At 39.6% G+C, this 26348-nt stretch overlaps 1 protein-coding gene across 7 annotated transcripts; it reads left to right on the forward strand.

Moving 5' to 3' along the window:
• LOC105018748 (uncharacterized protein C8orf88) lies at nt 1-23414 on the forward strand. Of its 7 annotated transcripts, none has more exons than XM_010884421.3 (8): nt 7083-7363; nt 8200-8269; nt 8349-8428; nt 8604-8659; nt 9570-9654; nt 9762-9868; nt 19115-19158; nt 22085-23414. In XM_010884421.3, coding segments are annotated over exons 2-8 (384 nt in total). In that variant the 5' UTR covers nt 7083-7363; nt 8200-8267; the 3' UTR covers nt 22095-23414. The 7 variants fall into 7 exon arrangements, with proteins under 7 accessions (XP_010882721.2, XP_019896545.1, XP_010882723.1 ...); XM_034289004.1 differs by lacking the exon at nt 7083-7363 and adding an exon at nt 7743-7765; XM_020040986.3 differs by lacking the exons at nt 7083-7363; nt 8200-8269; nt 22085-23414 and adding exons at nt 5-184; nt 21235-21645.
• Nucleotides 23415-26348: the final 2934 nt, after the last annotated feature.

A 26348-nucleotide genomic window follows, 5' to 3' on the forward strand; every position in this document is an offset into this window, starting at 1 on the left:
TTGATCCAATGGGCATGCGCGAGACTCGTCTACCACTCGACTTCACGCTTCAAATTCAGGAAGGAAATAAACAAATTGACGACGTGTTTTTCTCGAGGTGGCAAGGCGTTCTCTCTATAAACCCCCCAGCTCAGTTTGGATTTTTCAGAAATTGTCTGAGCAGTAAAAACATTTTGCTACCCGTGTAAGTTATCTTTTGGGTATAATTTGTGGAGTTAGCGTTCTAGCGTTATTTGACTTACGCAATCTCTTCTTAGGCCTTGCGTTTGCTAGCTTCCTGTGTTAAATAGCTAGCTGCCATATTTAACGTTACCTATACTCATCTTTTATTGTGAACTTTTAAAAACCTTTACAGTTTTAATAGTGTTGCTTTGTGTATTTTCGAAAGAAACTCAAACACTGTCTGTGCGGCAAAAACTGAAACTTTTTGGCTAACTACACTCTCACTATTGGCTTTGTTATAATATCTATGCTCCGGCTAATCTGTAGTGCAGCATTGAATTGTTTCCTCATCAATCACACTTACATTCCCTGAAGGCAAATCTAATCCGGAATGCTTTATCTAGTCGGGCGGGATATACAGACATTGTGAATGGCGTTCAAAATATACTACTTGAATGCAAATTCTCAGCTCTAGCCCCATGCTGGTAGGTAGTTGCAACACGATATTACGGTGAGATCCCATTTTATAAAATCCTTCAACCTTTTATCGTAACTCAATTTAGAACCAATAGTAATTTATATAGACGACCTTATTGCAAGACTCCGTTACTCCTTAGGACAACCAAATCACTATACAATGGAATAGGCAAAGTATCAACTAATCACACCATAAGAAATAATACAAATCGAAAAGGGCCTTAGTGAGTGCATTGATTTGGTTTGAAGAAGTGATAAACTTGTTAAGTTAGAGGCTTTTGCAGTTTCCGTCTTTGGGGGCAGATACCTGAGTGGAGTGACCCGAACAAAGTGTTGATCATGGAAAATAGAAATGCATTCCCTATTGATCTCTGAAGGTTGTATATCCTTTTTTGTGGGATTTGGAAGATAAATTGAAGTTACACTCAGACACAGAAGAGGAAACCAAGCCATCATGCTCCTTAATTTTTGTCCGGTATCTTTTTAAAGACCCTGCTGCAATCACATTGGAGACCCGCCCTGTTAAGCAAACTGGAATGGATTGTTTTTTAAATGGCCTGGTGAGCCAGCCTGTTAGAGTAGTTGTTGCAAATTCTATATCCTAAATAACCTCCTAGGCCCTCTGCCTTCTATTTGTGGGTTGATGCGCACCTCTGCCATTTGCATACTGTGTGTGTGACTCAATCCTCCAGTGGCCACTGCCAGGGAGTTTTCAACAAAATCAGGAGATAGTTGGCCATTCCTCTTCCATATGAGTAGCCAACTAACCAGACCAAGAAACTAGGCTTACTAATTTCTGTTATTTATGGCTACAAAATTGTGAGCTCAAGAAGGAAAACGTGTTCATGTGAGAGAATTGGAAAAGTTAGTTGTTCACATTTGATGGATCAAATTCTCAAACTGATTCAATGGGGTGGCACATTTCAAAACACCTCTCGGACAACATAAGATTCTCTTGACTGTCGCCAGAAATTTTGCTATCGAGCAGTGGAGGACATTTTGGTTGATATCTACTTGAACACTTTTCTGTTCAGAGGGAAATGTTTGGAGGATGGACCTTTGCCCAATTAAGAAAAGTCCACTGCCTTTGTTTTTCAAGGTCGTATGCCCTGGTTGTTCTAGCCTGATGAACCTGGGGATAATACCAAGTCTTTGAATTTAATTTGGAATTGAGATAATGTGGCCTCCTACAGTTGTGTTCTTGGAAGAATTGGTGTGCCAAATGTGGGAATGGCTGCAGTATCAGTGTATTAAGTTTGTTGCATATTTTAAGGTGACTATTAATGTTATGTTTTCTAATGGCTTCTGTTTGGGATTTACATGGACTGGAAATTTACTCAGTGGGCTGTTGTTTTGACTAGTCGCGGTAATGGTGGGGTAGGTACTTTCTGCTATGCCGAAGACTACTCCTTGAGGCTGAACACCAGTCATGCACAAATATGCTTGCTTGGCCCTTTTTGCCAATAGTGGATTTCCCTAGGTGCTTTACTCTGGGTTTTGGCCTTTGGAGATGATTAATTATACAGGTTGTTAACGCCTCACTAAGTAACTATTGAAAGTTTTTTTTAAAAAGGCAGCCTTTTCAGACTCTCTGGACATCATTGTTTAAATGTTTAACCCATTTTCAGTTACTGTGTATATATTAATGGTTATTGATTGTTGGTCCTGGTGGTTTGGTTTCTGGTTTGGGTAATGCTGTGCATTTCAGACTTGGTCATTGTGTTTGCCCTTTCTCAGTCTGGAAAGCTAATGGCAATGTATTTGTGCCAGCCACACTTGGAACCACTGTGGGTCCTTCAAGGGTGCTTGAAACATCTGATTCCCAACCCTTACTATCCAGTGTTTTTGTACATGTGCATAGTAAAGCCTGCACTTTAACCATGTTGAATGCTTTGAGATGAAAACATTCTCATGGGTCATTGTAATGTTTCTGCTTGGATAGTCAACTCTTGGCATACCACGTATTGCTAAATTAACCTTGATTGTTGCCTTTGGGCCTACATATTTCAGTGGTTTTCATCAGGCCCTTTTGGTGTATTGATGTTTTCATTCTCACAGTGTGACCTGTTTTGGTTATGTTGTTACACTGCAACACCATGGAGTGCATCGGTGAGCTTCACGGGACTGTTCTGAAACTGGCGGACTGTATAAAGACTGGTGTCTGTCTGAAATAATGCTATTCTGTACCCCTCTGTCTACAGGTGCGGTTTTTTGTGCTGTTGTCGGCATGGCAGTGGTCATCCGTTTACAGGGACTCAGAATCACAGCAGGTTCTGAGGATATACGCACTTTCTTCACTGGCCTAAAAATCCCAGATGGCGGGGTGCATATTATTGGTGGGGAGCGTCAGGAGGCGTTCATAATCTTTGCTTCTGATGAAGATGCGAGACGTGCGATGACCCGCTCTGGAGGCTCCATCAAAGCTTCCCCAGTTCACTTACTTTTGAGCAGTAGGTCAGAAATGCAGTCTATTCTTGAGGAAAGTACGAAGAAGCCTGAGCTAATCCAAAAGAGGCTGTATAAGAGAGGTTACAGAAGACCTGAGAGAGAATGCACGATTGAGGAACCCCAAAGAAAAGGATACCTGGAAATGAGCCGTAGATCTGGGTCTTATGGTGACACATTTTCTCTGGCGCAGAAGCCTTCCTCACAGGCAAACAGTCGGGATGAGTTGTATTTGCTTTTGAAAGGCATGCCTTTTACTACAACTGAGGAGAATGTGAAAAGTTTCTTTGATGGACTAGCAGTAGAAGACATTGTTTTGATGAAAAACTACCGTGGCCAACTAAATGGGAAAGCAATTGTTAAGTTCAAATCTAGAATGGATGCTACAGAGGGTCTGAAAAGGGATAGAAATTACATTGGAACAAGGTTTGTTCAGGTCTATCCAAGCTCAGAAGATAAATGGCTTGAGGTAGGTGGTGGCATAGAACCTGGTAAAGTCAGCAGTGGTAAGTTTAGAAGAGGACCATCCCCAGCTCATACTCCATGGTATCCTGCAGATCGTGCCAGGTCACGTTCCCCAGTGGCTTACAGGTCTGCTAAGTCTTCTTCTCCTCAAAATGAAGACTTCTGTGTCCTGGTGGAAAACCTTCCATACTCTGTGCAGAAGAAGGACATTAAGGAGTTCTTCCATCCTGCATCTCTCAAATATGACCAGATCCTTCACCTTCATGACGGTTATGGGAAGAAGACACGGTGTGTCTTTGTGCTGTTTAGAAATTTGAGGGACTACTGCGCTGCCTTGACTCATAACAAGGAGGAATTTCTGAACCGATGTGTGTACGTCTCTCCTATCTCAAAAGAGAAGATGGTTGCCATGCTTGAATCTTCGGAAAATCCAAGGGATTGCAGATCACCCTCTGTGAGGTCTCGCAGCAGATCGGAGGAAAGACTTCCAAGACAGACACACGACTCTTACGAATGTGAGAAGATCTGCCTTTATGTGCGCAATTTGCCTTTTGATGTGCGCAAAGTTGAGATTGTGGATTTCTTCCTGGGTTTCAGTGTCTCTGAGGAAAATGTTGTCTTGCTGCGTGATCATAAGGGCAATGGGCTTGGAGAGGCTCTGGTGATCTTTCAGTCTGAGGAGGAGGCTATGAGGGCACAGTCTCTGAATGGGCAAGGGTTTCTTGGAGCGAATGTCATCCTGAAATGCATTTCTTTGGCTCAGATGCGTGAATTTGGTGTTGAAGAACCTGTAATTACAGAAAAGACAGAAAAGCGGATGACAGGGCAGAGAGCCTCAGAGGAATACTCAGCCAGGAACTGTGAGGTGACCCAACCGTATACAAATGATGTGGTCAACCCTCATATGGGTCATCTTCCTATGAATGACTTACAAGTTCACATTCACAGGGGCAGCAGCCTGGGTTTGGATTCTGACAGGATGAAAAGCCCTGCTGTTCTTGACAGGGACAATGGACATGGAGCCCATGGAACTTCCCGTCCCCAGGAGTTTGATGGGCCAACATGCTTAAAGCTGGTTAATCTGCCTTCAACTATAAAAATTGACGAAATCTATGACTTCTGTTATGGATATCGTGTAATTCCTGGATCTGTCTCATTGCAGTACAACAACAAAGGGATTCCGAAAGGCTCTGCAACAGTTGTTTTTGAATCTCGCCAGGAGGCTTTGACAGCAGTTGGGGAATTGAATGGAAGACCAATTGGCAGCAAAAAAGTTAAACTAGATTTTGTGTGAAAATAACATACTGGTTCTTTGTAATAAACGTGAAGATATCTTTGGGCATTAAAAAGGTTTAAGGATGAACAATTTGAACAGTATTTGGGTAATGTGGGCATTCTAACAGATTGCTGAAGAAACTTAGATTTAGAAAAAACTGTAGAGTCTTACACAATGTGATTGAACCTTTTATCTTGTTTTTTTCACTCCCTTGAATTCTGGCAATAGTTTTATTTTCTGAATGACAGGCATGCTTGCTACGTACTCGGTAATTTTAGTTAAATTTGACCTAATTTTTGTTAACAGCAGGTTCTACGTAAAACTGAAATGGAGTGGCTGGGAATCTCTTTTATTTATACTTATTTTCCAGGCTATGGATCCTGAAGGTTCTGCACATTTGCATTGACTTTTTAAAGCATGGACAGTACAACCCCCCCCCCCCAAGGCGTTTGAGGGTATGAATCTGCAACACAGTAAATGGGAAGATATAGAAGGGAAAAGCAGAGATTGAACCCTGATCCCCAGTGGGGAACCTATTGTGTGTGTGGTGCCTGGAATGTTACCACTCAACCCCAGCCCTGGACATTTTTAACATAGCGGCTGCTCCCGCTGAAGTTCCGTCCTTCATGCTTCCGAGGCCCTGTGGCCATGATCAGATAACATGTTGTGTAAAACAAATGTATATGTTTAATCTTGTAACAGTAGCCTAGGCTGTTGCAAGCATAAGCGCAGTACAAACGGGTTGTCCATTTAGGCAGTACATCAAAAACATTCAAGACATTGTTTAATTTAAAACAATGTTCATACACCAGTTGCCAATGAAACTCCATGTTTGAAAGCAAGTGGTTTTGAAAACCGGTCACAAAACTGCACATACGTGACATGGTACTCAATTTTCAGGGGCCCGTTTTAGCTCGACAGCACCAGTTTGACAGCCATTGGCAAGTTATCACATATTACATTTTGAGGTTTTTTTAGAACCAGTGTTATTGCTATCAATTCCAGGTAATATTGATCACGACTCAACTGAAGATCACTGTTTATACTCCTGTTTTCCCCCCTAATGTTCAGAAATGAGGCAGATGTAGGTTATATCCTGTTGATCAAATCTTGAGTACATACGAAGTACAAGTATGTAGCAGAATATGATTTGTAAATGTGCAGAAACTGGAAAACCACAGATTGTATTAATGTTGGTAAAAGGACAGATCCACAGCCACTGTAAAACTGAAATGGGCTACTTCACACTGTGTAACAATATTTAAGTATTTTTTATTTTATTCTCTAGTGTAAACATTGTTCATTAACGCCAAGGTGTTGATTAAAATGGTTTCTCTTTCAACATGGTCCTTAATAAATACTACATTCTGAATATACCAAATGTATATGTCTGTCCTATGGTACATTTGACTAATACTGACCAGTTGGTCACTTTTGAATGTTTTGCCAGAGAATTTCTGCAATTATGCCGGGCAAAATGTCAAAGACTGATGCCCAGACGGGTTTAGGTTAAATCAAAGTCGTACACGTTTCAGTCGTAACCCCATACAAACGTACACAATTCAAGGCCTGGTTATTGGTTGTAGTTTATTCAGGTGTTATTGTCCGGGACAACAATTCAAATATGTAATGTTGGGGGTACTAGAGGACCGGAGTTGAGTAGTAAATAGCTCTAAATGTTGAATTATGACCGCCAAGAAGGTGTTCACTGTAACGTTACATCGCTTACATAAGTGATAATTAATTTAATATGATATTTACTTGTAAGTTATTTAATTGGCATCTGAAATGAAGTAGGCCCGGTCGCTCTAGATCAGAGCGTTTGCTAACTGAATTAAATGTTTTTAAGCACAATTACAATAATGTAAATGTAATTAAGAGAATAATGTATTTACCATTTATTTGCTTACACAAAATAGAGTTGGTGACAAAATAAAAAAAGTAACCAATTATTGTATTGTGGTAACATGCATCCTAATATTGATCTTCAAACAAGTCGGCAAGGTAATGTGGCGATTAGGCAAAACCACCCTAAGACATCGCTTCATTTTTATGGTCATCAATGAGGCGTTGGGGAGGAAAGGGCGATTTAAAAAAAACTTGATGTGTTTAAATATTAAAAATAATAAATATTAAAGTAAGAACTAATTTGACTTCTCAATTTAACTGATGTCACCTTTGATGTATATGCGTTGTATCATACCGCCCTCGCGTGGCATAACGTTATACATACCGAACCCTGGGTGTTCATCTATGGCCGTGATCCTGTCATTGACAGTCGGCATGAAGCATTCACGTTTCTCAATATAATATTTTTGTCATTTTTTAAAATGCGATTTTTTAAAAGAGACGTAGATAATTTCAAAAGCTGGGTGAAGCATTTTGCTAAGTAAAAAAAAAAGGTTAATTTGGCCAGCTACAGAAGGGTCAAGCGCGCAAGCTTTTGGGGAAAGAACAGCAGAAACACTCACACACGCACATCTCTTTCTAAGAGGAGGATAAGTTACAACTCGTTGGTCGCTGAGTTAACAAGATCAGGTGAATATTACACTTAACACTATTAACGGACAGATAATGGTTATCATTTATGTTTTAATAGTGAACAAAATTATAAAGTTTTCTGACACAAAAAGTAACGTTATTCGAAAAAATGGCCGGCTAGCCGACTGCTACCTATCCAGCCAGCCAACGCAAGCTAGCTACTGTATACAGTATATGGCCACCCCAGCTAGCTAGCCAGCCGCCTAGCGGTGATGGTAATTCAACTAGATTTAAAGTTTCACCGATATTTAACTAACGTTAATGATAATATCGAGTGACTGCCACAAATAAATAACTGAAATTGGTTCAACCTATAATTAAAGATAAAAGGCAAATCTTTTTTTTTCAGTTAGATCACACCGTATCCCAGTAACGACGTTACAACACTTGATCAAGCATGTAAGTTCAGGATGATGATGAAATTAGTAAACCAGCTGACGGGTTCAGGCTGACCAGCTAGCTTTTTTTTTTTTTTTTTTATCTCCATCGCATCGGACAAAATGTTAACAAGGTTTTAATGGTCGTATGAACTACATAGCGAATTTCGTACTTGCGTATGCATTGGTCGACAAAGCTACCGACAATTGTACAAATAATTGCATCATCAGCAATGCACTAGCTAGTGGTGGTGTATTTTACACGAACATTTACACTAATTGTGCTCGTATGTATGGTGAGTGTATGTGTATAAGACAACTTCAGGTCAACTTCAGCAGGCTAATCGATAGTTTGCACGTAGAGACTGTTCTGCACATTCCGTTCTTACCGGGAGTAGGTGAGTAGACTAAGTGTCGCTGATATGATAAATCTGAAGCAAGGCTTTGGTTTGGCAGTTTCAGATGGATGCCCTGGACTGCACCATCTAGCTCAACTTTTCCAGTGCTGAGTGATAAAAGCAAAAATGTCAGTAACAGTGGAAATTGTCAATGACATGGACAGTGGAAAAGGTAGATGACCTAATGTTAAGACCATGCTGTTATAGGATGGAGGTGTCAAGAAGGCGGATCATACAGAAGCACCTGCAGCCAGCCAGACCACTTCGGCGCTGCAGTACTGACCAGGGTAAACCAACTTATGTTGTTGCTCTATACAAAACGTGGACATTAATCTACCTTAAGAATTTCTTGACCCAGTTTTAGAGAGTAGCGTAAACCTTACAAGCAACCAAATGCACACTTCGGAGGGAAACATACCGAATATGATTGCAGCTTGTGTCTCACTTTCTGATTGAATACAGAGCCTTGCATCAGCAGTGCTGAGACATTTGCCTGTGGACCAGCAGAACAATCAACAGTGAGTTACCTACCCGGAGGGGAAAGCAGAATTTGTCTGCTCAGGTTTCATTTAATTACTTTCTGTGAGACCCTAGTTTGTCTGTGGGACTAACATACAATGAGTTTAACTGAAGCAACTGTTTTCTCAGGCTGTTTTCGGGTTTTGACTGTTAGTCCACCGATAATGCAATCTGCCCAGATTAGTGAGAATGTCGCCAGTCAAGCTTTTAAGATATTCATTAAGCTCCTAAAATCTGAGCTTTGATAATGTATGCATTTTTAATTTCTCTTACCTAATTGGGATTAGTAGGACCTGATCAAGTATAATATCTAAGCTTGAACAGGAAGTACTTTTTGAAAAAAGATTATGATGACATTGGGTTTATTTTACTACGTAACACAATAAAGTCACCAATGTGTAAACAAAGTAGAAAACAGCTGAAATGAAGTTTTCATCAAAACAGAACATGAACAAATTAGCAAAACAGTGTGAGTGAGTATATGTATGTGTGTGTGCACTAAGGGTGTGTGCATTTCAATGCCTGAACATGGCAACAAATAAGGGCACAACTGCTAATGACGTTTGCAGTCAAAGTGTTTTATTTATATACTGTACATCATAGTGTACACTGCATTTGTCAGTACCAGAGAGGTATTCAAAGATCAATAAGTAATCCATGTTACATGCACCAGCACAGGAGAATGAAGTACAAGGTTCAGGAAGCTTAAAACATAGTGTCCTTATATGTGGACACAGGGTCTCAGGAGGTTAAATCTTGGGGCTTATATGCACCCTCATCCCGTGTACTATTGGACTAAATACCTTGTTAAAATCGAAATGCAGTAGCTATTAAATGTTATATTTATGATGATTAATACTTCTACTGCATATTCTTACATTGATCCTCTTTGTCTTTTTTTTTTTGAAGATCAACAGCATTGGAGTGGAACAATTTTTCAAAATCCTCCACCTCCAGACACAGACTCCACAAAAAGACTCCACCCAACCTAATGGTAACTAAGGAAGTTTGGGTGGCAATTTTAAATTCCATGGTTTCTGAATTGCATATTTTATATTATTGTGTTGTTGGGGTTTCGACTGATTCAAATATTTGTCCTAGTGAGAATATCTTACAGCAGAGATTTCCTGATTCAACTTGCAAGTTGCCCAATTGCCAGAAAGAAACCAGACTTTTTACCTGAACACCCTGTTGTTTTGGAGAGGGCGGTAAGTCTCATTCAATATTAGTGGTTTTGTTGTTGGATTCCTTTATTGAATGAAAGGAAATTAAGCCTCGCTTTTTGATTTGACTTTCTTTAAAAATTAATACAAGAGGTATTCTTTGGCTGTACTGTGATACATTTTTCATGAAGATTTTCTGAAGAATGTGAATTTACCTACCGCTTGACTACCTGGAATCTATTTTGTAATAATTTCAGAGGCCCCTCCTTATCTTAATATTTGAAAACAAACTATGTTTTCAGTCAGGTTGGCTAAAAGAAGGGAGTAAAGAGGTAACTAACAGGAAAACTAGTAATACATTACTTGTATTGTAATGTGGAAATATTGAATACCTCAAAGTGCATCTATTAAAGGCTTAATAACTACATTAACTCAGTAAGAATGTATACTGTATATGCTCATGGGTCAGGATTTTAGTTCTATAATCTCTAAATCAAAACCTTGCTCACTGCTGTCTCTCTGTTGGTTCAGTCACTCTCTCACTACTCTCTGGGACACTCTGTCTTTCAAACTGATGCTGGCTGTCCCCCAGCCTGCATCTCCTCCAGCACCTCTACCCTAGCTTCAGTCACTGGTTCATTAGTTACCAATCCATTTTCCAAAACTAAAAACACACTAGAATTTTACCTAGTTACAGTAGGGTGACCCAATGGCCCTTTTTCCCGGGGCTGTCCCCATTTTGGTGACCTTTCCCTGGCTGGAGCTGTCCCCAGAAATGTCCCCGTTTTTAACTGTGCATTTAAAAGAGTCTGCAAAGTGAAATAATGTTTTACGTGGCAAGAAAGACTGGGCAGCAGAGCCGACTGGTTGATGTCTCAATTGCATGTTGTGCTTGTTTTGGCCAAAAGAGGGGGCTGCTTGCTTCAGCAGCTTCATTCACTCTTCTACTATCTAGCCTACTGGCACTAGTTTTAGAGAGAATTGCTGTGGAAAACTCGACCAGAAGCTAGCAAGTGTCAAGGGAATCCACAACATCACCATAAACGTCTTTTCAAGACAGGTTTTTATCATTTGTAATACCAGCTAGCTATTTTATAATGTCACAATACATTTTTTATATAGATAGATAGATCTGCTCTAGAAGGTTTCAAATAGGTTATGCTAGCTAATGTTAGCTAGGTAATGGTAAAGATATGATTACAGATCCTGCCGATGTATTATTCCAAACAGTTTTTAAAATAAAATAGAAAAATGAATGAATCTGTTAACCAAATGATTTTATTTAATAGTGTACTATTTATTATTAAAGATTAGAGAGGAAGGAGAAGGAAAATTGAAAGGGAGTGAAACGAGGAGAGTGTGAAAGTGTTAGGTGGAAAGGTAAAGAGAAAGAAAGAAAGACAAGTGAAGAAAACAAGGAAAGCCTGTATTTCGCCATCATGGTTCCATGAGTCACATGACCCATTCATTTTTACCATAGACATTTAAAAAAGGGTCTGGTTATGGTCGTTTGCAATGCTCAATCAGTCCTCAAAGCTATGAAGTGAACGATCACCTTTAATGCTCAGAAATCACTATTGCAAAATGTAGATATATTGGAAAAAAGTAATGTGTACAAGACTATGTAACTTTCGGAGAGTGAGTGGGAAATTTAACTACTTATCTCATCAAACATTGTGTTCTGTCTTGTCCAATTCCCAACTAAATACTGGTCACCTGGCCTATCTCCTCATAGAGCGCGCACATACATCTGGCATGACGTCAGTGTAGCTGACCATCCTCAAAACCATCGGATGAAATCAGCTGAGTTAGTTAACACTTTGGATAGCTCTGAAGATAATTAAAGGGATACTTCATCCAAAAATCATATTTTTCAAAAAATTAACTTGCCAAAAGTTATTCCAGAATGCACAGTCATTTTTTCCAACCATTAATTATTCAGCTCTCTCCCAGGCTGTAATTAGCATTCTTACTATCGTCCAAATTCATGAATGTAAACTTCTACAGCAAAGCTGCATTGCAAGCAGAAAACTACTCCAAAACATTTCAAACTACATTCAGTAATCTGTCACGGTAGCATAATTTGTTTTAAAACTGTACACTGACCAAACAGTCAGCGGAATTTGGTCAATCCAAACTGGAACTAGAGAGCTATTTCCTATAGCCACACCACAAAGCTTCTGTTCTTCTGCAAAAAGGAGGTCATCAGAGTGGGAGTGAACTTTAACCTCCAGAAGCTACGTGAGGCGAGTGTCTCTAGCTGGCCCGTTATTGTGAATATCGTCGGTGGACTTCAGTTAGATTTTTATCATTGTGGAAAATGCTGTGATCGTGTTTTGTCTGCAAAGAAAAGCACAAGGGAGGATACTTGGTGTTTCACACATTGCCATATCTTAATCTGGACATGTAACACTTCATTCTACCATTGACATGTGATTTAGTTAGATATACAGGCCTATTGACTCTTGTATAAGCTACTTAAGTGGTTAAATAAACAAAATTATATACATTTGGCATCTACTATTGTCTGATTAGCTTTGTTGACATCAATTGAATAGAAGTATAGCTTCGAGCTAAAGCCTTAGAGTCAACATTTGTGCGCCTAAAATAATGGACCAAACGGTAGGTTTACATTCAAGGCGTTTAGCAGATTAGCTGAGTTGAGATACACACAAATGAATGAATAGAGATGAGACCGTTTTTGTATCTTGCCCATCATACTATAGATGATGCAGAAGCGTATCTTTGGTCTGATGTACAACAGGCCTAAACAGTGCATTTTGGATGTACAATCATGTTATGAAACTTAGAAACATAGTTGGCCAAAATACGTTTATCAGATAAATGCTTGACTGATTGGCTATGTCCAGCAAAGTATAGCAATCTAGATTACTACTTGAATCAAAACAGAAAGATAGCACTTTTGAATATAAGCAGATTGACTGAAACTCAAAAGACATTGGGACCTGGCAATATAAAAAAAAACTACAGTCGACATGAGACATTCTAAAACGGGCTCAGCAAATTCATTAGAAAGGGGTTAGCTAACAACTAGGCATTTGTCTTTCTAGGTTGGACATACACTTTGATGCTGAATGTAGTATGCCTGATTATATTTTATTTTTAAGCATAAAAATATAAAGCACTTTTAATTGCCCTGTTTATGGAATATGTTATCCAAATAAATAGCTGTGACTTATACACTTGTTTGCTAATGTTAGGTAGCTACTTAGTCTTTTGAGAGATGGCCATTGGGTTGCTCTGGCCTAGATCGTCTTTTCCAGTTATTTTTTGGAATGTAAAAAAAGTCTCCAGCACCCCAGGAGTTATAAGGGGGCCAAAATCCGGATGATCAACCACACATCTTGGAATGAGTTCAACTTCAGGGATTGGGTCATTCATGTTCTCCAATTGATAGTTTATAGAATTGACAGTTTCAACAAGGTGCAACAAAAGCCTTCTGTTTCGGTTGGCATTAGATTACACAATCCACTGCTACACCACCATCCTCTGGATATTGTGGGCAGGGGTTAGCTAACAACTGGCAAACTGGTTCACAATCTCCCCCATCATCAGTTGCTGTCCTAAACTCTTACAATAAAAAGTATTCTTCCTGGTCATGTTCAGAGTCAGACATGATAGAAATATATTTTCCTTTGTCTCTCAAGCAAATAAACTTTGACTGTTCTTTGGTGAATATCAACAACGAAATAAGTAACTTGCTTTCTTGTTAGCAAATACGTACTTGTTTATTGGACATACAGGTGCTGGTCATAAAATTTGAATATCATCAAAAAGTTGATTCATTTCAGTAATTCCATTCAAAAAATGAAACTTGTATAATGTATACATTAATTCCACACAGACTGATATATTTCAAGTGTTTATTTCTTTTAATTTTGATGATTATAACTGACAACTAATGAAAACACCAAATTCAGAACACCTGGTGCCACACTCTAATCAGCTAATTAACCCAAAACACCTGCAAAGGCATATAAATGGTCTCTCAGTCTAGTTCTGTATGCAACACAATCATGGGGAAGACTGCTGACTTGACAGCTGTCCAAAAGATGACCATTGACACCTTGCACAAGGAGGGCAAGACACAAAAGGTCATAGCTAAAGAGGCTGGCTGTTCACAGAGCTCTGTGTCTAAGGACATTAATAGAGAGGCGAAGGGAAGGAAAAAATGTGGTAGAAAAAAGTGTACAAGCAATAGGGATAACCGCACCCTGGAGAGGATTGTGAAACAAAACCAATTCAAAAATGTGGGGGAGATTCACAAAAAGTGGGCTGCAGCGTCAGAAGCATCTCTCCTGGGCTAAAGACAAAAAGGACTGGACTCCTGCTGAGTTATGTTCTCTGATGAAAGTAAATGTTGCATTTCCTTTGGAAATCAAGGTCCCAGATTCTGGAAGAAGAGAGGAGAGGCACAGAATCCACGTTGCTTGAAGTCCAGTGTAAAGTTTCCACAGTCAGTGATGGTTTGGGGTGACATGTCATCTGCTGGTGTTGGTCCACTGTGTTTTCTGAGGTCCAAGGTCAACGCAGCCGTCTACCAGGAAGTTTTAAAGCACTTCATGCTTCCTGCTGCTGGCCAAATGTATGGAGATGCAGATTTCATTTTCCAACAGGATTTGGCACCTGCACACAGTGCCAAAGCTACCAGTACCTGGTTTAAGGACCATGGTATCCCTGTTCTTAATTGGCCAGCAAACCTTATTGCCTGACCTTAACCCTATAGAAAATCTATGGGGTATTGTGAAGAGGAAGATGCGATACGCCAGACCCAACAATGCAGAAGAGCTGAAGGCCGCTATCAGAGCAACCTGGGCTCTCATAACACATGAGCAGTGCCACAGACTGATCGACTCCATGCCACGCCGCATTGCTGCAGTAATTCAGGCAAAAGGAGCCCCAACTAAGTATTGAGTGCTGTACATGCTCATACATTTCATGTTCATACTTTTCAGTTGGCCCACATTTCTAAAAATATTATTTTTGTATTGGTCTTAGGTAATATTCTAATTTTCTAAGATACTGAATTTGGGTTTTTCATTAGTTGTCAGTTATAATCATCACAATTAAAATAAATAAACATTTGAAATATATCAGTCTATGTGTAATTAATGAATATAATATACAAATTTCATTTTTTGAATTGAATTACTGAAATAAATCACCTGTACACACCTCTTTCTGAAAGAATGCCTGGATTGATGCATTTGTGAACAAAGCTCACCAGTAAACACAGGAAGAACCCATTTCTTTGGAATTACATTTATATTGTGAAACTTTAAACTTTCTTTTAGAGGAATACAGCATTGTAAGGTTCTTTGATTTAAACAACACCACTAGTCTTAGTTTGTAGAGTTTTGGAGTAGTTTTCTGCTTGCAATGCAGCTTTGATTTAGTGGGATGAACAGTTTCCATTCATGAATTTGGACAAAGCTAATAACGTTTATTACAGACTGGGACAGAGTTGAATAATGGATAGTCTGAAAAAATTAGTCAGTGCATTCCGGAATAACTTTTGGTACAGTGAGGGAAAAAAATATTTGATCCCCTACTGATTTTGTATGTTTGCCCATTGACCAACAAATTATCACTCTATAATTTTAATGGTAGGTTTATTTGAACAGTGAGAGACAGAATAACAACACAAAATATTTTATGAGTTGATTTGCATTTTAATGAGTGAAATAAGTATTTGATCCCCTCTGCAAAACATGACTTAGTACATGGTGGCAAAACCCTTGTTGGCAATCACAGAAATCAGACGTTTCTTGTAGTTGGCCACCAGGTTTGCACACATCTCAGGAGGGATTTTGTCCCACTCCTCTTTGCAGATCTTCTCCAAGTCATTAAGGTTTCAAGGCTGAAGTTTGGCAACTCAAACCTTCTGGTCCCTCCACATATTTTCTATGGGATAAATGTCTGGAGACTGACTAGGCCACTCCAGGACCTTAATGTGCTTCTTCTTGAGCCACTCCTTTGTTGCCTTGGCCGTGTGTTTTGGGTCATTGGAATACCCATCCACGACCCATTTTCAATGCCCTGGCTGAGGGAAGAGGTTCTCATGCAAGATTTTACGGTACATGGCCCCGTCCATCGTCCCTTTGATGCGGTGAAGTTGTCCTGTCCCCTTAGCAGAAAAACACCCCCAAAGCATAATGTGACTATGGAATCAATCAGTTTCCATAGTCACCAAGAAAAAAATTGGTATTGACAACTACAAAATAATTTCCTAATCAAAAACAGTGAGTCAACAGTGGTATCCATGCCATGCTAAAGGACTGCATCATTCAACTCTGGCAGCATGGACACATATAAGAAATCCCGGTATGATCTCAGGAAGTCAAAGTGGAATCTCTACCAGGGCTCAAATACCAGGAACATGTGGAGTGGTCTGAGAACCATCACTGACTATAAAGGCAATACAGGTAGTGTGGGGGAATTGGAGTGTGGGGGAGCTTCTCTCCCAGAGGAACTGAACTCTTTCTATACTCTCTTTGTAAGAACATCATCCCTGGCATGGATACTCAAATGGACCAGGACGGCTGCCCTTTCCAAATGACCAGGTCAGACGTCTGTAAAGCCCTAAAAAGGATTAACACCCGCAAGGCTCCTGGATAAGATAACATCTCAGGCCGTGTTCTCAAGGTCTGTACTGACCAACTGGCTGATGTCTTTACTGATATCTTCAACCTATCGCTAAGTCAGTCAGAGGTCCCCAGCTGCTTCAAAAAGTCCATCATTGTTCCTGTTCTGCATGAATGATTACCGCCCTTTAGCACTCACATCAATCATCATTAAGTGCTTTGAGCGGCTAGTTAAAACACATCACAGACTCCATGCCTGCAGCACTTGACCCGCTACAGTTTGCCTACTGACAAAACAGATCCACAGAGGACGCCATCGCTCTGACCCTCCATTTTGCACTCTCTTATCCGGACAAAAGGAACACATGTGAAAATGCTGTCCATTGACTATAGCTCATCCTTCAACACCATTGTGCCCCACAAGCTGGCGGTTAAGCTCAGGGATCTGGGTCTCGACCCCAGTATGTGCAGATGAATCCTGAACTTCCTGACGGGCAGACCCCAGGTGGTGCAGATGGGCAACGCCACCTCCTCCTCACTGACTCTCAGTACTGGTTCCCCCCAGGGATGTGTGTTGAGCCCGCTCCTGTACTCTCTGTTCGTTCCTGTTGATCACAGGAAGCAGCGGCGGGGAGACCACGCTCCCATACACATCAATGGGTCGGCAGTAGAAAGAGTTCACAACATCAGTGATGACTTGACCTGGTCTCATCCCTCTTATGTTGTGGCCAGGAAACGGCTCTTCTTCCTACGCAGATTAAGGAGATTTGGCATGGATTCCAGGATACTCACCAACTTCTACAGATGCACTATCGAGAGTATTCTGACCGACTGTGTCACTGCCTGGTATGGCAGCTGCACCGCCCTCGACCACAAAGCACTTCAGAAGGTGATTACAACAGCAGAGAGCATCACAAGGTCTGACCTGCCATCCCTGCAGGATCTCTACACAGAGAGGTGTAGGAGGAGGAGCAAACGGATCATTACAGATCCCAGCCACCCATTCCACGGACTGTTTACCAAGCTGCTGTCAGGCAGAAGGTACAGGAGTATTCAGTCCAAAACAAACATGCTCGATCAGGTTGAGGTCAGGTGATTGACTCGGCCATTGCAGAATATCCCACGTCTTTACCTTAAAAAACTCCTGGGTTGCTTTCGCAGTATGTTTTGGAAGATTATCCATCTGCAAAGTGAAGCGCTGTGAAATCTACTTCGCTGAATTTGGCTGATTCTGAGTAGACAATATATCCTTATACACAGAATTCATCCGGCTGCTTCTGTCTTCTGTCACATCATCAATAAACACTAGTGACCCAGTGCCACTGGAAGCCATGCAGGCGTTTCTGTGTTGCAGAGCTCACCAGTGTATTCTTTTTTTCTTTATGTACCAAACTGTTGATTTGGCCACTCCGAATGTTCCTGCTGTCTCTCTGATGGAATTATTTTTTGCAGCCCAAGGTTGGCCTGTTTCACTTGCATTGAGGGTTCAAAGCAACCGCTTCCAAATGTGAGTGCAACACCTGGAATCAACTCCAGACCTTTTAATTGATGAAGGAATAGCCCAGACCTGTCCATGAAACAGCTTTTGAGTCAATTATCCAATTACTTTTGGTCCCTTGAAAAAGAGGGGGCCACATATTAAACAGCTGTAATTCCTAAACCCTTCCTCCAAATTGGGTGTGAATACCTTTAAATCCAAGCCGAGAGACTCCACTTTAAGCCCATATTCATTGTTTAACTGTAATTTGAATATATTTGGTAACCATACAAAATTACCAAACTTTTGTCAGTGTTCAATTATTTCCGGAATATTTAATATATCGATGGCTCAAAACAATGGATATTTTACTTCCGGAACATCACTTTCTAAGTCTACTGACTCTGTTTTTTCAACTTTGCTCATGTTATCTTCTATTCTTAGTCTGTCCAGAATACCAGGACCATTGACCTGTAATGATATATTGACCGCTGATCTGAATGTCCCTGGTTTTCATTTCATGTAGAGATGCTGATTTAAGAAAAATTAGGAGTCTCTTAATTTTTTCCAGAGCTGGATTGTTAATGGGGTCACATGTCTCTATGTATTGTGTTCTGATACTGTCCTTTTGTTTTTAACTCCATTGTATACCCAATTCAATGACATCCAATTCCTGATTAAGTACCTGCTTCATCACACCACCTTAAAGCAGATTTGGAACAGTGAATGTTTATGTACGTGTTTTCTGTAGCACATCCAGTGCTGTTCTTGTCATTATCACACTGCTTATTCAACCAGGAAGTCTAGTTGGGAATCTTTACTTGCCAGAAGAAATTACTTACCGGCCTTCTGCCTTGATTGAGCTCACAGATGCCGTACCCTAGAACGTGTGGAGGCCAAGCAACCATATTTGACCACCAGTCACAGCCAATAATAAAGTGCTGAAAACTGATTGGTTCAGTTTTCAGCACTGCAACAAAAGGTGCAAGTTTAGCTGTGAATAAAACAACCTAGCTAAAAAATAGTCACTATTGTCCAAACAAAATTCAATTTTGTCGAAGACAGTATCATGGTATGTAACTTTAATTTTATAATATTTTGACAGATTTCTATCAAGGGTGCCAATACTTGACTGTATGTACTATAAATAGCTAGGTTTGTGTAGAGTTATTTGTAAGTATATAATTATGTAACATCATTTTTCCACAGAGAGAACCTGGTGTGCCAAAGTCTGAGAAGAGGTGTGATGAAATGTGAGTACAAACTGTCTTCATATTTTTGTCTGAACTACGTTATTTCAAGGATATTTCTTTAGGTTTACTATTTTCCACATTGTTGAAAAGACAGACTTCAAAATGAAAATTACACATGGAATAACACATGGATGTCATGGAATCATGCACTGACCAGAAAAGTGATCTATATTTATACTGCACAGAACTAAACTAACATAAAGTAAAACCAAACGTTTCAGTACACAAAGGGAAAAAGCTCTTAAAGCCTTTTCTTTGCCTGGAAAACACTTTTTTAAAAGTATATACATTTGATTGATATTTTGTAAGATGGCGAGACCAGATTTCATAAAGACATTTTGAAGAAACAGGGTATGTTAAAGACAGACAATGCAGTGGAAGCCCAAAAAAGCTGTCTGCACCTGACGAACAGTAATTATAGGTGTCTTGCTTCAGCTAAGGGCTTGTTGACATACGAGAGAGAGAGAATACAACTCTAGATAGACTTATCTTTCCATAGCGTTTGAATGTTCACCAGCTTATTTGAGATGTACCACGCAGAATTGTGGCCATTAAATGTGTGATATCAAGCGATATGGGTGTGCACCACAGAGAAACTTTATACAGTTCTGCTGAATTGTCATCACACTTGCAAAACTCTGGGTGGGGGCTATATCAAATGTGGCACATGCTACCTTGGAAGGTGTTGTCTCCAGCTATCAATATCTGCAAGTTTATACGACAAAATTATCTAGCGTCTCAAGTCTTTTAAACACTCACCTAAAGGATTATTAGGAACACCTGTTCAATTTCTCATTAATGCAATTATCTAATCAACCAATCACATGGCAGTTGCTTCAATGCATTTAGGTGTGTGGTCCTGGTCAAGACAATCTCCTGAACTCCAAACTGAATGTCAGAATGGAAAAGAAAGGTGATTTAAGCAATTTTGAGCGTGGCATGGTTGTTGGTGCCAGACGGGCCGGTCTGAGTATTTCACAATCTGCTCAGTTACTGGGATTTTCACGCACAACCATTTCTAGGGTTTACAAAGAATGGTGTGAAAATGGAAAACTTCCAGTATGCGGCAGTCCTGTGGGCGAAAATGCCTTGTTGATGCTAGAGGTCAGAGGAGAATGGGCCGTCTGATTCAAACTGATAGAAGAGCAACTTTGACTGAAATAACCACTCGTTACAACCGAGGTATGCAGCAAAGCATTTGTGAAGCCACAACACGCACAACCTTGAGGCGGATGGGCTACAACAGCAGAAGACCCCACCGGGTACCACTCATCTCCACTACAAATAGGAAAAAGAGGCTACAATTTGCACAAGCTCACCAAAATTGGACAGTTGAAGACTGGAAGAATGTTGCCTGGTCTGATGAGTCTCGATTTCTGTTGAGACAATCAGATGGTAGAGTCAGAATTTGGCGTAAACAGAATGAGAACATGATGCCTTGTTACTACTGTGCAGGCTAGTGGTGGTGGTGTAATGGTGTGGGGGATGTTTTCTTGGCACACTTTAGGCCCCTTTGTGCCAATTGGGCATAGTTTAAATGCCACGGCCTACCTGAGCATTGTTTCTGACCATGTCCATCCCTTTATGACCACCATGTACCCATCCTCTGATGGCTACTTCCAGCAGGATAATGCACCATGTCACAAAGCTCGATTCATTTCAAATTGGTTTCTTGAACATGACAATGAGTTCACTGTACTGAAATGGCCCCCACAGTCACCAGATCTCAACCCAATAGAGCATCTTTGGGATGTGGTGGAACGGGAGCTTCGTGCCCTGGATGTGCATCCCACAAATCTCCACCAACTGCAAGATGCTATCCTATCAATATGGGCCAACATTTCTAAAGAATGCTTTCAGCACCTTGTTGAATCAATGCCACGTAGAATTAAGGCAGTTCTGAAGGCGAAAGGGGGTCAAACACAGTATTAGTATGGTGTTCCTAATAATCCTTTAGGTGAGTGTATGTCTCCGTAATGTAAACAAGCCCTTAGAAACCACACTTGAAGTGTGTACTTCAGATTACTTTGCCAGATGCTGAGCAAGCCCTCCACTGTATTTTCTTTTGTCTCTAAGGAGGTGACCTTTCAAGTGTTCTCACAATTTTCTTTTTGACTGAGGAAGGCCCAGTTTGACTGGCTGCTCTGCCAGACCTTCCAAGAATTTGGGCGGAAGTGTGTGGGAACAGGATTGCTTGCTTGGAGACAGCACATAATGTTATAACAGAGATTTCTGGTGTTTCACAATTCGCAGTTGTTTACAAAAAGTTTTTGTAGTTGTTAAATGGAAGAGATGGTTCATCTTCTGAAGTCAAATTAAAGTCAGATAATGCTCAATAACTCGTTGCAGACACACATCCATACTGAGTGTCTATTGTAAATAGTCTAAATATCTTGATTTACCCTGTTCATCCAGAGATTTGCAATAATTACAATTGTGAATAAAGGTAAAATAAATATTAAGAAAACTGGGTTCTATCGTTTTATATTGGTATAATACAAAATTAATTTTATCATTGCGTAACTCATTCATTATTGAATACATAGTAGTCTCGATGTGTTCAAATGAAATTATATTGAACTTAAGTTGAACTTGATTAACAACAGTCAAGTATCAACAATTGAGCAGAGTATCAAGTTCCATTCTGAGATTTTGATTAATAAACCTTAAACATTGTGGTATTATTTGGTATTGAGTACCATAATGGTATAGTGTATTGTTATACTAAACTTTATATTGTATTGTGACCACTGAAATACAACCAGGTGAGTGGGGTTCTTAACTAATCATTGATCTTAATTAATCAAATATTTAATCCATCTTTGCCCAGTGTGAAATGAGTTTGAAATAATATAAGGCATTAGTACAATAAGAAATGACAAATGATTCATCATGCATCTGTTTGTGCAAATATTTTGTTTTTTAGGCTTGCCTAGGCTAACCTGGAAGGAGGAATCCGGCTGGTGCAGGTTGATACATCAGCTTACTCATCAGTTGATACAAACATATTTGCCCCACTTGAATTCAGAATACCACAGGATTGGGTTTCACATCATAAACTGGCGTGACCACGAGTCATACAAAAGGAAGCCACCTTTACAATACTGAGAGTTTACCTTTACTCCCCAATAACCACTCCCCTCCACAAAAGCAAATAAAATATTTAAAACAGCTAACACGTCATGTGAGAAGAAACTGACTTCATATACCGTAAGTAACTTGGAAATGTTCCTTAAAGTTTAACTCGTCAGTTCTAATATTTTGCTAATGCTTGAATGAAGTGCCTTGATGCTAACATATTCCTTTAGCACCGTGTGGTGTTTACTCATAAAATAATAATATCACTACAACCACAGTTGCCTCCAGTAGCTTTGAGTAACCTTACATTGACCTATGCCAGGTTGGCTTGCACTACGTTCATTTAACTGTTCACTTTTTGTCGTTGGAGGATTATGAACAAGAGATTAGCTCCAAAACATGAACAAGTCTGCTGATATCAAGCAATTCACCCATTGAAAACTGCTGCTTGCAATGATTAGGGCCCATTGTTCTGAATGGGGAAACAAAGTTAAAATACCCATGTAATAATTTAATAAATGAACACTGCTGAAAAAGCATTTCTCTCAAGCCTTTGCACATATCCTTCCCTTAGGGTCAGCCCCAATTTCTTATCAAAGGGTGGTTTTATCTCAGTTTATTCTAGATTTTTATGAAAGTGGATGTAATCCCAGTCTAAATTAGCGTCTAAATTAGTTTGACAAAACCTGCCACCTTGACTTCACTATGCATCTGTGTTCCCTACTTAATTCTGTTATTTTCAGCTTTATGTCAGACCATTGTGCTTGTAGTGTTGAATTGAAATATTTTGTAGTGTTGAATTGGAATATATTGTTTTGGAGTGTATTTATTTTATTTATTCTTGTTTTGTGACATGCTATTTGAGTTATGATGGTGGGGTTTAATTACAAATGTGGGCTATTTGTTAAAATACTTGGCTGAGAAGGCTTTCCCAGGTTAATGTAAGGGTCTGATTGAATAGTGCCGAAATGAAGCTAATTATTTCTTTTTGAGATGCAGAGTAAGCTTTAAGGTAAAACTGCAAATTGTGATAGTAGCCTGTATGATTGGATTTATATAATGGTTGGTTGTGCACATCCTCCACTTGCTCTAAGACTGTCATGACCTGCGCTGGGATCTGTAACACCGCTGTACATTTCTGCCATCTTGTATATGCATTAAAAGGTGTATATATAATATCATTAGACTTGTTATGTGATATTTTACACCAAAGCTCAAATGCAATTCCTTCACTAACTTTCTGTCATCATGGCACTTTTTATTCAGACATGAAACTTCTATGTCAAATTCCACACTGTTTTAAGAGCCTTGTGTGAAGGTTTTCATCCACATGTAATGCTGAGCAATTTAGTCACTGTGAAAGCGAAACCGTTGACTGACACTGGGGATCCAAATGATCAATCACTACTGTTAGCAGGGGCAGACTGGCCATCTGGCAATTCTGGCAAATGCCAGAGGGGCCAGACAATCTTTTTGGGGTGGGCTGGTCAGACTTGCTTTTTGTTTAAGTTGGGCTGTTTTGAGTGCTGTGTCTGAGACAGATGAAAGATCAGTCACTGCTGAAGCTGCAGCGGGGACAGTAGTGCAGCGGAGGAAGAAAACAGAAAAGACAGCTTACACAAGTCATTTTCACGCAATTCACGCTACTTCTGCCAGTTAGCGCCAGGGTTTTATTGAAGGTATATTGTATTAAACTGCTTAGGCTAATTAGCGTAGAACTCCCATGTATCTATATTTCATTGTTTCATGATAGTTGGTTACGTAGTGACAAATGTTAGCTAGCGTGTTACTGAATCGCATGACTGAAGTGTCTGCAGATAAGGTGGTATTTAGGGTAAACAGACTAGGCTACTTGCAATATAGTCTAAGATGTTGAAAACGTAACCTTTAGCAATAGCCGTCTACTGCTGTAAACATTTGTACAGGACTTTACATTGAACACAAGTAGCTAGTCATGTATTAAAATAAAACATTGAATAAATGCGTACATACAGTATGTAATAAATCCTTAAGTAGGGTAGGCATCCATGAAAGGCGCTCATTTGCAATAGTTGTTGTATAGCCTGTTGGATAAGGTATTATAAGCCATTGGCTTACTTATGTTCTCCTTTGTCTGAATCGTGTGTTCATCTATTCACAACTAGAATGTTGCTGGGTCCAGTGCAGAAAGCCCAGCTTCTGTAGTGGAGGTAGGAAGACAACATTAAGAGAGAGACACAATGACTGTTTCTTCAAATTGTGGTGCACACACACAGATCACACTCATGCACCCACCCTTACACCACACATGCTTGCACTCGCAACTCACACTAGCACACACAAAAACTTTAACATACTTTAAAATCATTTTAGTAGCACTACTGTCTGTACAACCGTAAAAGTAGCAAATGCGTGTGTCTGTGGGTGGGAATGTGCAGGTGTGGTAATCTTCACTGTCATTCTACAGAATGTTGTTCTTTGTTGTCACTGTCCGTTTGTTTGGTTCTACTTATTCATTTATGTTGTCAATCTCGGTGAACATTGCCTGTCTGTATGATTCTCCTTGTTACAATGAATAGTTAAGCATTTCTACATGTAGACATCATTAGGATTATTGTCATGTTCCCCTCTACTCAAGTTAAATACAGACCCAAAGTATATGTGTATCACTGTTTTCTTCCTGTCTCTACCACACTCTTCTTTGTCTCTGCTAGGCCTACCTTAGTGTCCTTCCTCACAGTATTGGTACTAGAAGATTAGGGGACTCTGGCTGTATTGATTCCAGAAATGTTCTAGTTAATAATGCATGCAATGGTCCCATAATATTGTTAAGTAGTAAGTGAAGTGTCTGGCTGGCTGTCAAGTTTTCACTTTTGTAATAGATTCTTAATAGATTATGTTTCAACTTGTAGTGACGCAGTGGGAAAACATAGTTCTACCTCAGTTTTTATAGAATAATAACCTTTTAAGTGATTTTTAAGTGATCAATGCACAAACTAAGTTTTACTGAAGTCTACTATCTAAATTAATAAAATGTAAATCTAGCAACTAGCAAGGAATTTACATGGCTAGTTGCCATTTTGCCTTTGACATGGGTATGTATTTACCACGAGAATAATAGCAATTCACTTTGCATGATTCATATTCTGACTAATTTGGGCCTATATATATATGTTTAAAATGGTTCATATCATATGTCGATATTGTTCATCATTTATTGTTTTTGCATTTGTCTAACGTATTAGTTTAAATAACTAGGGCTGTCACCACTGACTTCATTTGATTTCTACACCAAAGACAACAGGGTACAGTTTCAATATGAAAAAATCATATGCAAATGGTAACTAGCCATGTCAATTCCTAGCTTCTTTTTTTGTTATAATTTATTATTTTTGCGGGTTATTGCTTTTTCTAATGACTTTATATTGTTTTCATTTAAATCTTTCTTCGGCATCGCTCCAAGTTGAAACATTTGCGCTTCGTGTTCCAGAATCTACTCAGATTGGTTAAAAGGTGAAAACGTGACGCTCACTATGCATTGGTCAGAAAAAGCCTGCCAATCAGAGTCCTCGTGGGTATCTCCGCTTAGAAACGCTGTAAAACGTACCACAGCAGACTGATTTAGTACAAATCGTTTTGTCACAGGTCCTAGAGGAATTTTAAACTATTTTACATTGGCAAATGTAATTAATGAGTTGCATGATTCCAAATATCAAGTTAGTTACAAGAATAATACAAAATTAATTACACGTTTGCAATATTTTTACAAGAATGCGAATCTTTTTTATAATTACAAAAAGTTTGCAAAACTTTTTTACCAATACAAAACCTATGTCGCTGTTTTACCCTCATAGTTAACGCTTCTTTAAAAATCGAATGCGTTTGCCCAAACGACAAATAATCAAGTGCATCACATCTGGAATGTACTGCCTGTTTAAACGCAGCAATGGTCGTACGCCGAGTAATATTGAAATCTGAGACTATGGGAGAATCTCTATGTTATAGGCCTACATCCGTCTTCTCGCCACCTTCTCTTCAACCCATTTTGTAGATATGGTCAGGGGGCAGGACTTGAGGGAGGACGCGAGTGGTTTGTAATTGAGATCTTCCCATTACAATCCCTGTCCTGTACG

The sequence above is a fragment of the Esox lucius genome, chromosome 20 (genome assembly GCF_011004845.1).
Source record: "Esox lucius isolate fEsoLuc1 chromosome 20, fEsoLuc1.pri, whole genome shotgun sequence".
In the NCBI taxonomy this organism is placed as follows: domain Eukaryota; kingdom Metazoa; phylum Chordata; class Actinopteri; order Esociformes; family Esocidae; genus Esox; species Esox lucius.